This window comes from Salvelinus namaycush, unplaced genomic scaffold (assembly GCF_016432855.1).
Source record: "Salvelinus namaycush isolate Seneca unplaced genomic scaffold, SaNama_1.0 Scaffold186, whole genome shotgun sequence".
NCBI classification, from domain to species: Eukaryota; Metazoa; Chordata; class Actinopteri; order Salmoniformes; family Salmonidae; genus Salvelinus; species Salvelinus namaycush.
In genome coordinates this window covers 38,328-52,500 of record NW_024058630.1, presented here as the reverse complement: position 1 = coordinate 52,500, position 14,173 = coordinate 38,328, and the positions used below count along the sequence as shown (strand labels likewise).

Genomic DNA, 14,173 nt, shown 5'->3' with positions numbered 1-14,173 from the left:
TGTTACTACTACTACTACTACTACTACTACTACTGTTACTACTACGACTACTACTACTACTACTACTACTACTACTGTTACTACTACGACTACGACTGCTACTACTACTACTGTTACTACTACTACTGCTACTACTACTACTGTTACTACTACGAAACCCACAAACCACGACTTCTAGGAGATATGGGAGAGAGAATCAGTCCCTATGCATGCTTTACACCCTTCTCTTCCATCCTTCCCTTCCCTCCCTCCTTAACGCATTTCAAAGGGCAGTGAAGAGGAGAGAAGCCTCAGAACCACATTGAGCCGTGTGTGTCCCAACCAGGACTCTCTCTTCAGTCTATTCTGAGTTAGATAACGTTTTGTGGATTTCATATTCTGCTCCTCCCAATGCCTTCCTGTTTATTCCCCACCACCTCCCTCGCTCTCCCTACTCTCTCCTCTCTGCTCTCCACCCTCCTCGCTCTTCACCCTTGCTCTTCTCTCTGCTTTTCTCTCTGCTCTTCACCCTCACTCTTCTCTCTTTCGCTTCTCTCTGCTCTTCTCTCTTTCGCTTCTCTCTGCTCTTCTCTCTTTCGCTTCTCTCTGCTCTTCTCTCTGCTCTCCTCTCTTTCTCTTCTCTCTGCTCTCCTCTCTGCTCTTCTCTCTGCTCTTCACCCTCACTCTTCTCTGCTCTTCCCTCTGCTCTCCTTCTCTCTCTTCTCTGCTCTTCCCTCTGCTCTTCCCTCTGCTCTTCTCTCTGCTCTTCCCTCTGCTCTTCTCTCTGCTCTTCCCTCTGCTCTTCTCTCCCTACTCTCCTCTCTGCTCTTCTCTCAGCTCTTCTCTCAGCTCTTCCCTCAGCTCTTCCCTCAGCTCTTCCCTCAGCTCTTCTCTCAGCTCTTCACCCTCACTCTTCTCTGCTCTTCCCTCTGCTCTCCTTCTCTCTCTTCTCTGCTCTTCCCTCTGCTCTTCTCTCCCTACTCTCTTCTCTGCTCTCTGCCCTTCTCTCTGCTCTTCTCTCTGCTCTTCTCTCTGCTCTCCTCTCCGCTCTTCTCTCCGCTCTTCTCTCCGCTCTTCTCTCTGCTCTTCTCTCTGCTCTCCTCTCTGCTCTCCTCTCTGCTCTCCTCTCTGCTCTCCTCTCCGCTCTTCTCTCTGCTCTTCTCTCTTTCTCTGCTCTCCTCTCTGCTCTTCTCTGCCCTTCCCTCTGCCCTTCCCTCTGCTCTTCTCTCCCTACTCTCTTCTCTGCTCTTCTCTCTGCTCTTCCCTCTGCTCTTCTCTCTGTTCTTCCCTCTGCTCTTCCCTCTGCTTTTCTCTCTGCTCTTCTCTCTGCTCTTCCCTCTGCTTTTCTCTCTGCTCTTCTCTCTGCTCTTCCCTCTGCTCTTCTCTCTGCTCTTCTCTCTGCTCTTCCCTCTGCTCTTCTCCCTGCTCTTCTCTCTTGCACCCTAGTCATGAAATATTTGTTTAATATTAGCAATAATTATATTAATTTGGACCAAAATCATGAATAATGGAAGTTTTCTTACAAGTTTATATGGTTCAAGCATGATTTTAATCTGCGAGAGAAGGGCTACCCCTGGTGGAAAGAGGTTGTACGGCACAACATGAGCTGCAAACGCACGCTGTACGTTACGTAGTGACACGTCACGATGCAACGTACAGCGTCGGAGGGGTCGGTTTTTTCATCTTTTCTCAAATACTGTTAGTCCATTACCATGTCAATCAACGCTGAATCGGAACGTAGTTCACACCCTGGATTTTGATGCCAACACAGTCGCTACAGTCCCGTTCGTTTTCATTACAGCCTCGTTTGAATGTCGCGGTTACGCACATTTGTACGGAATGGGGTGAGTTTACGTTAACACTACAGGCTAGGCTAGGTTACCATATAACACTACAGGCTAGGTGAACATATAACACTACAGGCTAGGCTAGGTGACCATATAACACTACAGGCTAGGCTAGGTTAACATATAACACTACAGGCTAGGCTAGGTTAACATATAACACTACAGGCTAGGCTAGGTGACCATTTAACACTACAGGCTAGGCTAGGTTACCATATAACACTACAGGCTAGGCTAGGTGACCATATAACACTACATGCTAGGCTAGGTTAACATATAACACTACAGGCTAGGTTAGGTTACCATATAACACTACAGGCTAGGCTAGGTGACCATATAACACTACAGGCTAGGCTAGGTTACCATATAACACTACAGGCTAGGCTACCATATAACACTACAGGCTAGGCTAGGTTACCATATAACACTACAGGCTAGGCTAGGTTACCATATAACACTACAGGCTAGGTTACCATATAACACTACAGGCTAGGCTAGGTTACCATATGACACAAATGACTGATTGGCTGAGAGAAGTTGATAAAAAATATTGTGGAGTCTGTTTTGTTACTCTTCAATCATAGTCTGCTGCTGTGTTATGGCTTTACACCCACTGCTATAATGTGTTATGGCTTTACACCCCCTGCTATGTTGAGGATAAAGAACAAAGGGTGTTCTTTTAATGGAAGCTCCAACATAATCCAGGTAGAATCAGGAATTCCCCGGGGCAGCTGTCTGTCGAGGCACATTTACTTTTTCCGATCTTTACAAAGCTTTGAGTAAAGTCAGTGTGTCTATGTAAACTCAGCAAAAAAGGAAATGTCCCCTGTTCAGGACCCTGTCTCTCAAAGATAATTCGTAAAAATCCAAATAACTTCACAGATCTTCATTGTAAAGGGTTTAAACACTGTTTCCCATGCTTGTTCAATGAACCATAAACAATTAATGAACATGCACCTGTGGAACGGTCGTTAAGAAACTAACAGCTTACAGACGGTAGGCATTTAAGGTCATAGTTATGAAAACTTAGGACACTAAAGAGGCCTTTCTACTGACTCTGGAAAAACACCAAAAGAAAGATGCCCAGCGTCCCTGCTCATCTGCAAGGAGGACTGCAGATGTGGCCAGGGCAATAAATTGCAATGTCCGTACTGTGAGGCGCCTAAGACAGCGCTACAGGGAGACAGGACGGACAGCTGATCCTCGCAGTGGCAGACCACGTGTAACAACACCTGCACAGGATTGGTACATCCGAACATCACATCTGCGGGTCAGGCACAGGATGGTAACAACAACTGCCCGAGTTACACCAGGATCGCACAATCCCTCCATCAGTGCTCAGACTGTCCGCAATAGGCTGAGAGAAGCTGGACTGAGGGCTTGTAGGCCTGTTGTAAGGCAGGTCCTCACCAGACATCACCGGCAACAATGTCACCTATGGGCACAAACCCACCGTCGCTGGACCAGACAGGACTGGCAAAAAGTGCTCTTCACTGACGAGTCGCGGTTTTGTCTCACCAGGGGTGATGGTCGGAATCGTGTTTGTCGTCAAAGGAATGAGCGTTACACCGAGGCCTGTACTCTGGAGCGGGATCGATTTGGAGGTGGAGGGTCCATCATGGTCTGGGGCGGTGTGTCACAGCATCATCGGACTGAGCCTGAGGCAATCTCAACGCTGTGCGTTTCAGGGAAGACATCCTCCTCCCTCATGTGGTACCCTTCCTGCAGGCTCATCCTGACATGACCCTCCAGCATGACAATGCCACCAGCAATACTGCTCGTTCTGTGCGTGATTTCCTGCAAGACAGAAATGTCAGTGTTCTGCCATGGCCAGCAAAGAGCCCGGATCTCAATCCCATTGAGCACGTCTGGGACCTGTTGGATCGGAGGGTGAGGGCTAGGGCCATTCCCCCCAGAAATGTCCGGGAACATGCAGGTGCCTTGGTGGAAGAGTGGGGTAACATCTCACAGCAAGAACGGGTAAATCTGGTGCCGTCCATGAGGAGATGCACTGCAGTAGTTAATGCAGCTGGTGGCCACACCAGATACTGACTGTTACTTTTGATTTTGACCCCCCCTTTGTTCAGGGACACATTATTCCATTTCTGTTATACCACATGTCTGTGGAACTTGTTCCGTTTATGTCTCAGTTGTTGAATCTTGTTATTTTCATACAAATATTTACACATGTTAAGTTTGCTGAAAATTAACACAGTTTACAGTGAGAAGACGTTTCTTTTTTTTGCTGAGTTTATGTAGACGACTCGACACTATACACGTCAGCTACCACAGCAACTGAAATGACTGCAACACTTAACAAAGAGTTGCAGTTCGTTTCAGAGTGGGTGGCAAGGAATAAGTTAGTCCTAAATATTTCAAAAACTAAAAGCATTTTATTTTGGGACAAATCAGTCACTAAAACCCTAAACCTCAACTAAAACTTGTAATAAATAATGTGGAAATTGAACAAGTTGAGGTGAATAAACTGCTTGGAATAACTCTGGATTGTAAACTGTCATGGTCAAAACATATTGATGCAGTAGTAGCTAAGTTGGGGAGGAGTCTGTCCATAATAAAGCGATGCTCTGTCTTAACAGCACTATCAATAAGGCAGGTCCTACAGGCCCTAGTTTTGTCGCACCTGGACTACTGTTCAGTAGTGTGGTCAGGTGCCACAAAAAAGGCCTTAGGAAAATTGCAATTGTCTCAGAACAGGTCAGCACGGCTGGCCCTTGGATGTACACAGAGAGCTAATATTAATAATATGCATGTCAATCTCTCCTGGCTGAAAGTGGAGGAGGGATTGACTTCATCACTACTTTTATTTATGAGAGGTATTGACATGTTGAATGAACCGAGCTGTCTGTTTAAACTACTGGCACACAGCTCAGACACCCCATGCATACCCCACAAGACATGCCACCAGAGGTCTCTTCACAGTCCCCAAGTCCAGAACAGACTATGGGAGGCGCACAGTACTACATAGAGCCATGACTACATGGAACTCTATTCCACATCAGGTAACTGATGCAGCAGTAGAATCAGATTTAAAAAACAGGTAAAATACACCTTATGGAACAGCGGGGACTGTGAAGCAACACAAACATTGGCACTATACATACACATGGATTTAGTACTGTAGATATGTGGTAGTGGTGGAGTAGGGGCCTGAGGGCACACAGCGTGTTGTGAAATCTGTGAATCTATTGTAATGTTTTTAAAACTTTATAAACTGCCTTCATTTTGCTGGAACCCAGGAAGAGTAGCTGTCTGCTTTGGGGATCCTTAATAAATACAAATATTATATTGTACAAGCTAAACTAGTTGATATTACATTGTACATGCTAAACTAGGCTAGGTTATCATATTACACACTTGATATAACTTAATCTATTCCATTCACAGGCCTAGTTAGCTGACTAACTTAGCTGACTAACTAGGCCTGGAATGGAGGGAGGAATGGAGGGAGAGAGATTGAGCAAAAGAGAGAGATAATTTAATGAGACGTAGCCAATCCAGTTCCTCAGAGCCCAGTTAGCCATCTACAGCTGTAGCACACACTCCTCGTTTCAGGTGTGTGTGTGTGTGTGTGTGTGTATGTGTGTGTGTGTGTGTGTGTGTGTGTGTGTGTGTGTGTGTGTGTGTGTGTGTGTGTGTGTGTGTGTGTGTGTGTGTGTGTGTGTGTGTGTGTGTGTGTGTGTGTGTGTGTGTGTGTGTGTGTGTGTGTGTTTGCCTTACTGCAATATTGAAGCTGCTTCCTTCCAAATACACACACACACACACACACACACACACACACACATAACACGGACGGGGGCCGGAATCAAATTTGACCAACCGTTTCCCTGACAATGTTCATAATGACAACATGGTGAATGTACCAGCCCTGGTACTGATGCTCGGCTAACTGCCTATTTTTAACTAGGATCACAGAACAACTATTTGTTTAACCAGCGTTTACCAGCTCAGTAACAACTCAAACCATCAACTGTCTGCTGTATCTGTGTATTTATTAAAGCCAATCTGTAATACCAACACATCCTCAATCTGTAATTTACACTCTCCATTTGAATTTGTATTTATTATGGATCCCCATTTAGTTCCTGCCAAGGCAGCAGCTACTCTTCCTGGGGTTTATTATGGATCCCCATTGGTTCCTGTCAAGGAAGCAGCTACTCTTCCTGGGGTTTATTATGGATCCCCATTAGTTCCTGCCAAGGCAGCAGCTACTCTTCCTGGGGTTTATTATGGATCCCCATTGGTTCCTGTCAAGGCAGCAGCTACTCTTCCTGGGGTTTATTATGGATCCCCATTAGTTCCTGCCAAGGCAGCAGCTACTCTTCCTGGGGTTTATTATGGATCCCCATTGGTTCCTGTCAAGGAAGCAGCTACTCTTCCTGGGGTTTATTATGGATCCCCATTAGTTCCTGCCAAGGCAGCAGCTACTCTTCCTGGGGTTTATTATGGATCCCCATTGGTTCCTGTCAAGGCAGCAGCTACTCTTCCTGGGGTTTATTATGGATCCCCATTAGTTCCTGCCAAGGCAGCAGCTACTCTTCCTGGGGTTTATTATGGATCCCCCATTAGTTCCTGCCAAGGCAGCAGCTACTCTTCCTGGGGTTTATTATGGATCCCCCATTAGTTCCTGCCAAGGCAGCAGCTACTCTTCCTGGGGTTTATTATGGATTCCCATTAGTTCCTGCCAAGGCAGCAGCTACTCTTCCTGGGGTTTATTATGGATCCCCATTAGTTCCTGCCAAGGCAGCAGCTCCTCTTCCTGGGGTTTATTATGGATCCCCGTTAGTTCCTGCCAAGGCAACAGCTACTCTTCCTGGGGTTTATTATGGATCCCCATTAGTTCCTTCCAAGGCAACAGCTACTCTTCCTGGGGTTTATTATGGATCCCCATTAGTTCCTTCCAAGGCAACAGCTACTCTTCTTGGGGTTTATTATGGATCCCCCATTAGTTCCTGCCAAGGCAGCAGCTACTCTTCCTGGGGTTTATTATGGATCCCCATTAGTTCCTGCCAAAGCAGCAGCTACTCTTCCTGGGGTTTATTATGGATCCCCATTAGTTCCTGCCAAGGCAGCAGCTACTCTTCCTGGGGTTTATTATGGATCCCCATTAGTTCCTGCCAAGGCAGCAGCTACTCTTCCTGGGGTTTATTATGGATCCCCATTAGTTCCTGCCAAGGCAGCAGCTACTCTTCCTGGGGTCCGGCAAAGTTAAGGCAGTTTATACAATTTTAAAACATTACAATACATTCACGACAGAATCAGTAAGTTTGTGCCCTCAGACCCATACTCCACTACCACATATCTAGAACACAAAATCCATGTGTACGTGTGTATAGTGCGTATGTTATCATGTGTGTGTGCCTATGTTTGTGTCTCTTCACAGTCCCCGCTGTTCCATAAGGTGTATTTTACCTGTTTTTTAAATCTGATTCTACTGCTGCATCAGTTACTTGATGTGGAATAGAGTTCCATGTAGTCATGGCTCTATGTAGTACTGTGCTCCTCCCATATTCTGTTCTGGAGTTAGGGATTGTGAAGAGACCTCTGGTGGCATGTCTTGTGGGGTATGCATGGGTGTCTGAGCTGTGTGCTAGTAGTGGCCGACTTCTTATGGCTGGGGGAAGTATTTTGGATGAATAAGGTGCCCAGAGTAAACTGCCTGTTACTCAGTCCCAGAAGCTAATATATGCATAATATTAGTATATTTGGATAGAAAACACTCAGAAGTTTCTAAAACTGTTTGCATGATGTCTGTGAGTATAACAGAACTCATAAAAACCTGAGAAAAAATTCAACCAGGAAGTGGGAAATCTGAGGTTTGTAGTTTTTCAACTCATCGCCTATCGAATATACAGTGGGATATTGGTCATATTGCACTTCCTAAGGCTTCCACTAGATGTCAACAGTCTTTAGAACCTTGTTTGATGCTTCTACTGTGAAGGAGGGGGGATGAGGGCTCTTTGAGTCAGGGCTCTGGCAGAGTTCCATGAGCTGACCATGCGCGTCCACGTGAGAGAGTTCCATTGCATTTCTGAAGACAAGGAATTCTCCGGTTGGAACATTATTGGAGATTTATGTTAAAAACATCCTAAAGATATATTCTATACATCGTTTGACATGTTTGTACGGACTGTAACGGAACTTTTTGATCGCGCCTCATGAATTTTGATTACTGGGCTAATATACTGATATACTTGGATTTGTAGTGTCAGCGTTTGTTGCTGGCATGTCATGCCTAAATTTCCTAATCTTGCCAATAAAAAAAATCATTAATGTAGTTGGCAATATCAGTGGGTTTTGTAATGAATGAGCCATCTGATTCAATGAATGACAGCCATTAACATTGACAGCCATTGGTGCTACTGTAATTATAATGGACTGTTTTACTATAGCTGAGGGCTCTACACAAGCCAGGCATTGTTTACATCCACATGTCATTTTTTCCCAATATATTTTGGGGACTTCTTTGTGTTTTTCTGTGATAATATCCCACCGACTTTGCCAATAAACAGGCACAGACTTCTACATTATCACTGTGTATTAATCTCCTCTTCCTTCCTCCTCTCTTCTAATAATGATCTTCATCCCTCCTATGTGTGTGTCCCCCATATCTCTTCATATGTTTGTCCTGCTTTCCGTTAGACGAGGGTTCCAACCCTTCTTTCCTCCATACCCCTTTCTCCTAATTATCAACATCCCTTCTCTCTCCCCTACAGAGTTTCCCGTCAGACGAGGGCTGGCCGTTCGCCAAGTACCTGGGAGCGTGTGGTCGCGTGGTGGCGGTGAACTACGTCGGCGAGGAGCTGTGGTCTTTCTACAACGCTCCGTGGGACAAGAGGGTTGACCTGGCCCGACAGCTGATGGACATCGCTGAGCAGCTCACCAACAACGACTTTGAGTTCGCCCTCTACCTGCTGGACGTGAGCTTTGATAACTTTGCCGTGGGGCCGCGGGACGGAAAGGTCATCGTGGTGGACGGTGAGAACGTCCTGGTGGCCGACAAGAGGCTGATCAAACAAAGTGAGTTGTTATTGGCACACCGCCGGGTGGGGGGGGTCATGGGTCATGGTTGCAAAGCTACCAGTAATTTACCAAAGTTACTGGAATCTTTGGCAATTTTGGTGACTGATTTTATACTTTTTTTACATCTGTGTCCATATTGTCCCAGATTTTCTAGTTGATAGACCATATTGTTTACAATAAAATAGCCTTATTAATGAAAAGATGCATGTAATTTACAATGTAATTATTTTCAATTAGCCCTGCAACTCTTCCAATTATTGACATTTTTCATAACTACCACCAGTTTAACACCAAAACATTTAAAACAAAGACATCAAAATGATATTTCATGCTGAAACCCTCATTTTAAACACCAATGGGATTCACTAAGTTGATGGTTTATGTTTAGGATAATGTGTTACAGCTTTATCATTGTATTCTTATTTTAAAATCATATTATTTTTCATGTGATAAGGCCACACGAAAGGCCAGAGATGATTACGGTGACCTGTGGTGATCTGAAGTACCGAAAAGGAAATTAAATTTGAAATTTGCAACAAGATTTCAGTTTCCATTCGAAATTCAACGTATTATGGACAAACGTCTATTTTTGAGGCGTTCATTCCGCGTGGTTACCGGGTTCATTCCGCGTGGTTACCGGGTTCATTCCGCGTGGTTACCAGGTTCATTCCGCGTGGTTCCCGGGTTCATTCCGCGTGGTTACCAGGTTCATTCCGCGTGGTTACCCGGTTCATTCCGCGTGGTTACCGGGTTCATTCCGCGTGGTTACCGAGTTCATTCCGCGTGGTAACCGGGTTCATTCCGCGTGGTTACCGGGTTCATTCCGCGTGGTTACCGGGTTCATTCCGCATGGTTACCGGGTTCATTCCGCGTGGTTACCGGGTTCATTTCGCGTGGTTACTGGGTTAAAACCCAAAACCACTCAAAGAGTAACGGTTTAGGCATTAAGGTTAGGGGTATGGTTTGGGGAAGTCTTAAATCAAAATAATAGAAAAATAAATGCTCTATTACCATCGGGTATCATCAGTATTCTCACGGTGTGCTAGAGTGTTGTGATCTACGGTGGCCCAGTAGTCTGAGCAGCTTGCTTGGACTCCGAGCATCATGAGTTCGCGCCCAGTGCAGGGCTGAGGAAGACATATATCCACGTTGTCAGGACCTTTTCAAACGTCAAAAATCAACATCTATTTCCAGTGATCAGGCTGGATATATGAGGTCTCTCTGTCTGTCTGTCTGCTGTTTTCTCTTTTGCTATGACACCCAGTGTCTGTGTCCTTTGCGTGTTTGTTGTTCTCGTGCCCGTGTGTGTGTGTCTCTCCTAGCTATCCTTGTTCTGTTACCCCCACCTGCTGTCCTCTGTCCTTGTTCTGTTACCTCCACCTGCTGTCTTGTTCTGTTACCACCACCTGCTGTCCTCTGTCCTTGTTCTGTTACCTCCACCTGCTGTCCTCTGTCCTTGTTCTGTTACCTCCACCTGCTGTCCTCTGTCCTTGTTCTGTTACCTCCACCTGCTGTCTTGTTCTGTTACCACCACCTGCTGTCCTCTGTCCTTGTTCTGTTACCTCCACCTGCTGTCCTCTGTCCTTGTTCTGTTACCACCTCCTTCTGTCCTCTGTCTTTGTTCTGTTACCCCCACCTGCTGTCCTTGTTCTGTTACCCCCACCTGCTGTCCTTGTTCTGTTACCCCCACATGCTGTCCTTGTTCTGTTACCACCACCTGCTGTATTTGTTCTGTTACCCCCACATGCTGTCCTTGTTCTGTTACCCCCACCTGCTGTCCTCTGTCCTTGTTCTGTTACCCCCACCTGCTGTCCTTGTTCTGTTACCCCCACATGCTGTCCTTGTTCTGTTACCCCCACATGCTGTCCTTGTTCTGTTACCCCCACACGCTGTCCTCTGTCCTTGTTCTGTTACCCCCACACGCTGTCCTTGTTCTGTTACCACCACCTGCTGCCCTTGTTCTGTTACCCCCACCTGCTGTCCTTGTTCTGTTACCCCCACATGCTGTCTTTGTTCAGTTACCCCCACATGCTGTCCTTGTTCTGTTACCCCCACCTGCTGTCCTTGTTCTGTTACCCCCACCTGCTGTCCTTGTTCTGTTACCCCCACATGCTGTCCTTGTTCTGTTACCCCCACCTGCTGTCCTTGTTCTGTTACCCCCACATGCTGTCCTTGTTCTGTTACCCCCACATGCTGTCCTTGTTCTGTTACCCCCACCTGCTGTCCTTGTTCTGTTACCCCCACATGCTGTCCTCTGTCTTTGTTCTGTTACCACCTCCTGCTGTCTTTGTTCTGTTACCAACACCTGCTGTCCTTGTTCTGTTACCCCCACCTGCTGTCCTCTGTCTTTGTTACCCCCACCTGCTGTCCTTGTTCTGTTACCCCCACATGCTGTCCTCTGTCCTTGTTCTGTTACCACCTCCTGCTGTCTTTGTTCTGTTACCACCACCTGCTGTCCTTGTTCTGTTACCACCTCCTGCTGTCTTTGTTCTGTTACCACCTCCTGCTGTCCTCTGTCTTTGTTCTGTTACCACCACCTGCTGTCCTTGTTCTGTTACCCCCACCTGCTGTCCTTGTTCTGTTACCCCCACCTGCTGTCTTTGTTCTGTTACCACCACCTGCTGTCCTTGTTCTGTTACCCCCACCTGCTGTCTTTGTTCTGTTACCACCACCTGCTGTCCTCTGTCTTTGTTACCCCCACCTGCTGTCCTTGTTCTGTTACCCCCACATGCTGTCCTCTGTGTTTGTTACCCCCACCTGCTGTCCTTGTTCTGTTACCACCACATGCTGTCCTTGTTCTGTTACCCCCACCTGCTGTCCTTGTTCTGTTACCCCCACCTGCTGTCCTTGTTCTGTTACCCCCACATGCTGTCCTCTGTCTTTGTTCTGTTACCCCCACCTGCTGTCCTTGTTCTGTTACCCCCACCTGCTGTCCTTGTTCAGTTACCCCCACCTGCTGTCCTTGTTCTGTTACCCCCACATGCTGTCCTCTGTCTTTGTTCTGTTACCACCTCCTGCTGTCTTTGTTCTGTTACCCCCACCTGCTGTCTTTGTTCTGTTACCCCCACCTGCTGTCTTTGTTCTGTTACCCCCACCTGCTGTCTTTGTTCTGTTACCCCCACCTGCTGTCCTTGTTCTGTTACCCCCACATGCTGTCCTCTGTCTTTGTTCTGTTACCACCTCCTGCTGTCTTTGTTCTGTTACCACCACCTGCTGTCCTTGTTCTGTTACCCCCACCTGCTGTCCTTGTTCTGTTACCCCCACCTGCTGTCTTTGTTCTGTTACCCCCACCTGCTGTCCTTGTTCTGTTACCACCACCTGCTGTCTTTGTTCTGTTACCCCCACCTGCTGTCCTTGTTCTGTTACCCCCACCTGCTGTCCTTGTTCTTTTACCCCCACATGCTGTCCTTGTTCTGTTACCCCCACATGCTGTCCTCTGTCTTTGTTCTGTTACCACCACCTGCTGTCTTTGTTCTGTTACCCCCACATGCTGTCCTTGTTATGTTACCCCCACCTGCTGTCCTTGTTCTGTTACCCCCACCTGCTGTCCTCTGTCTTTGTTCTGTTACCACCACCTGCTGTCCTTGTTCTGTTACCCCCACCTGCTGTCCTTGTTCTGTTACCCCCACCTGCTGTCCTTGTTCTGTTACCCCCACCTGCTGTCCTTGTTCTGTTACCCCCACCTGCTGTCTTTCTTCTGTTACCCCCACCTGCTGTCCTTGTTCTGTTACCACCACCTGCTGTCCTTGTCCTGTTACCACCACCTGCTGTCCTTGTTCTGTTACCACCACCTGCTGTCCTTGTTCTGTTACCCCCACCTGCTGTCCTTGTTCTGTTACCACCACCTGCTGTCTTTGTTCTGTTACCCCCACCTGCTGTCCTTGTTCTGTTACCCCCACATGCTGTCCTTGTTCTGTTACCCCCACATGCTGTCCTCTGTCTTTGTTCTGTTACCACCTCCTGCTGTCTTTGTTCTGTTACCACCTCCTGCTGTCTTTGTTCTGTTACCCCCACATGCTGTCCTCTGTCCTTGTTCTGTTACCACCACCTGCTGTCCTTGTTCTGTTACCACCACCTGCTGTCCTTGTTCTGTTACCACCACCTGCTGTCTTTGTTCTGTTACCACCACCTGCTGTCTTTGTTCTGTTACCCCCACATGCTGTCCTTGTTATGTTACCCCCACATGCTGTCCTCTGTCTTTGTTCTGTTACCCCCACCTGCTGTATTTGTTCTGTTACCCCCACATGCTGTCCTTGTTCTGTTACCCCCACATGCTGTCCTTGTTCTGTTACCCCCACATGCTGTCCTTGTTCTTTTACCCCCACATGCTGTCCTTGTTCTGTTACCCCCACATGCTGTCCTTGTTCTGTTACCCCCACATGCTGTCCTTGTTCTGTTACCCCCACATGCTGTCCTTGTTCTGTTACCCCCACATGCTGTCCTTGTTCTGTTACCCCCACATGCTGTCCTTGTTCTGTTACCCCCACATGCTGTCCTTGTTCTGTTACCCCCACATGCTGTCCTCTGTCCTTGTTCTGTTACCTCCGCCTGCTGTCCTCTTTGTTGTCAATATTCATTGTTCAGGGGTGTCAGACTAACAACAGTAGATATGAGCCTTACTTCACTACATTGCCACACTACACTACATAACCACACTACACTACCACACTACACTACATTACCACACTACACTACACTACATTACCACACTACACAACCACACTACATTACCACACTACACAACCACACACCATTACCACACTACATAACCACACTACACAACCACACTACACTACATAACCACACTACACAACCACACTACACTACATAACCACACCACCACTGCCACACTGCCACACTATACCACCACACTACCACACTATACTACCACACTATACTACCACACTACCACACTACACTACCACACTACACTACCACACCAAACTACCACACTATACTACCACACCATACTACCACACTACACTACCACACCAAACTACCACACCAAACTACCACACTAAACTACCACACCAAACTACCACTCTATACTACCACACTATGCTACCACACTATACTACCACACTATACTACCACACTATACTACCACACTACACTACCACACTATACTACCACACTATGCTACCACACTATGCTACCACACTATACTACCACACTACGCTACCACACTACACTACCACACTACACTACCACACTACACTACCACACTATACTACCAAACTATACTACCACACTATACTACCACACCACCACACTATACTACCACACTATACTACCACACCACACTACCA

General features: G+C 46.9%; 1 protein-coding gene across 2 annotated transcripts in view; it reads left to right on the top strand.

The window, feature by feature from the left end:
• The window catches only part of LOC120037766 (divergent protein kinase domain 2A), a 123,580-nt gene that overhangs the window by 71,086 nt on the left and 38,321 nt on the right, over nt 1-14,173 (top strand). For both annotated transcript variants that reach the window (XM_038983733.1, XM_038983734.1), the window contains one exon: nt 8,558-8,861. In XM_038983733.1, the coding sequence (XP_038839661.1) occupies nt 8,558-8,861 (304 nt within the window). The remainder of the gene's footprint in view (nt 1-8,557; nt 8,862-14,173) is intronic.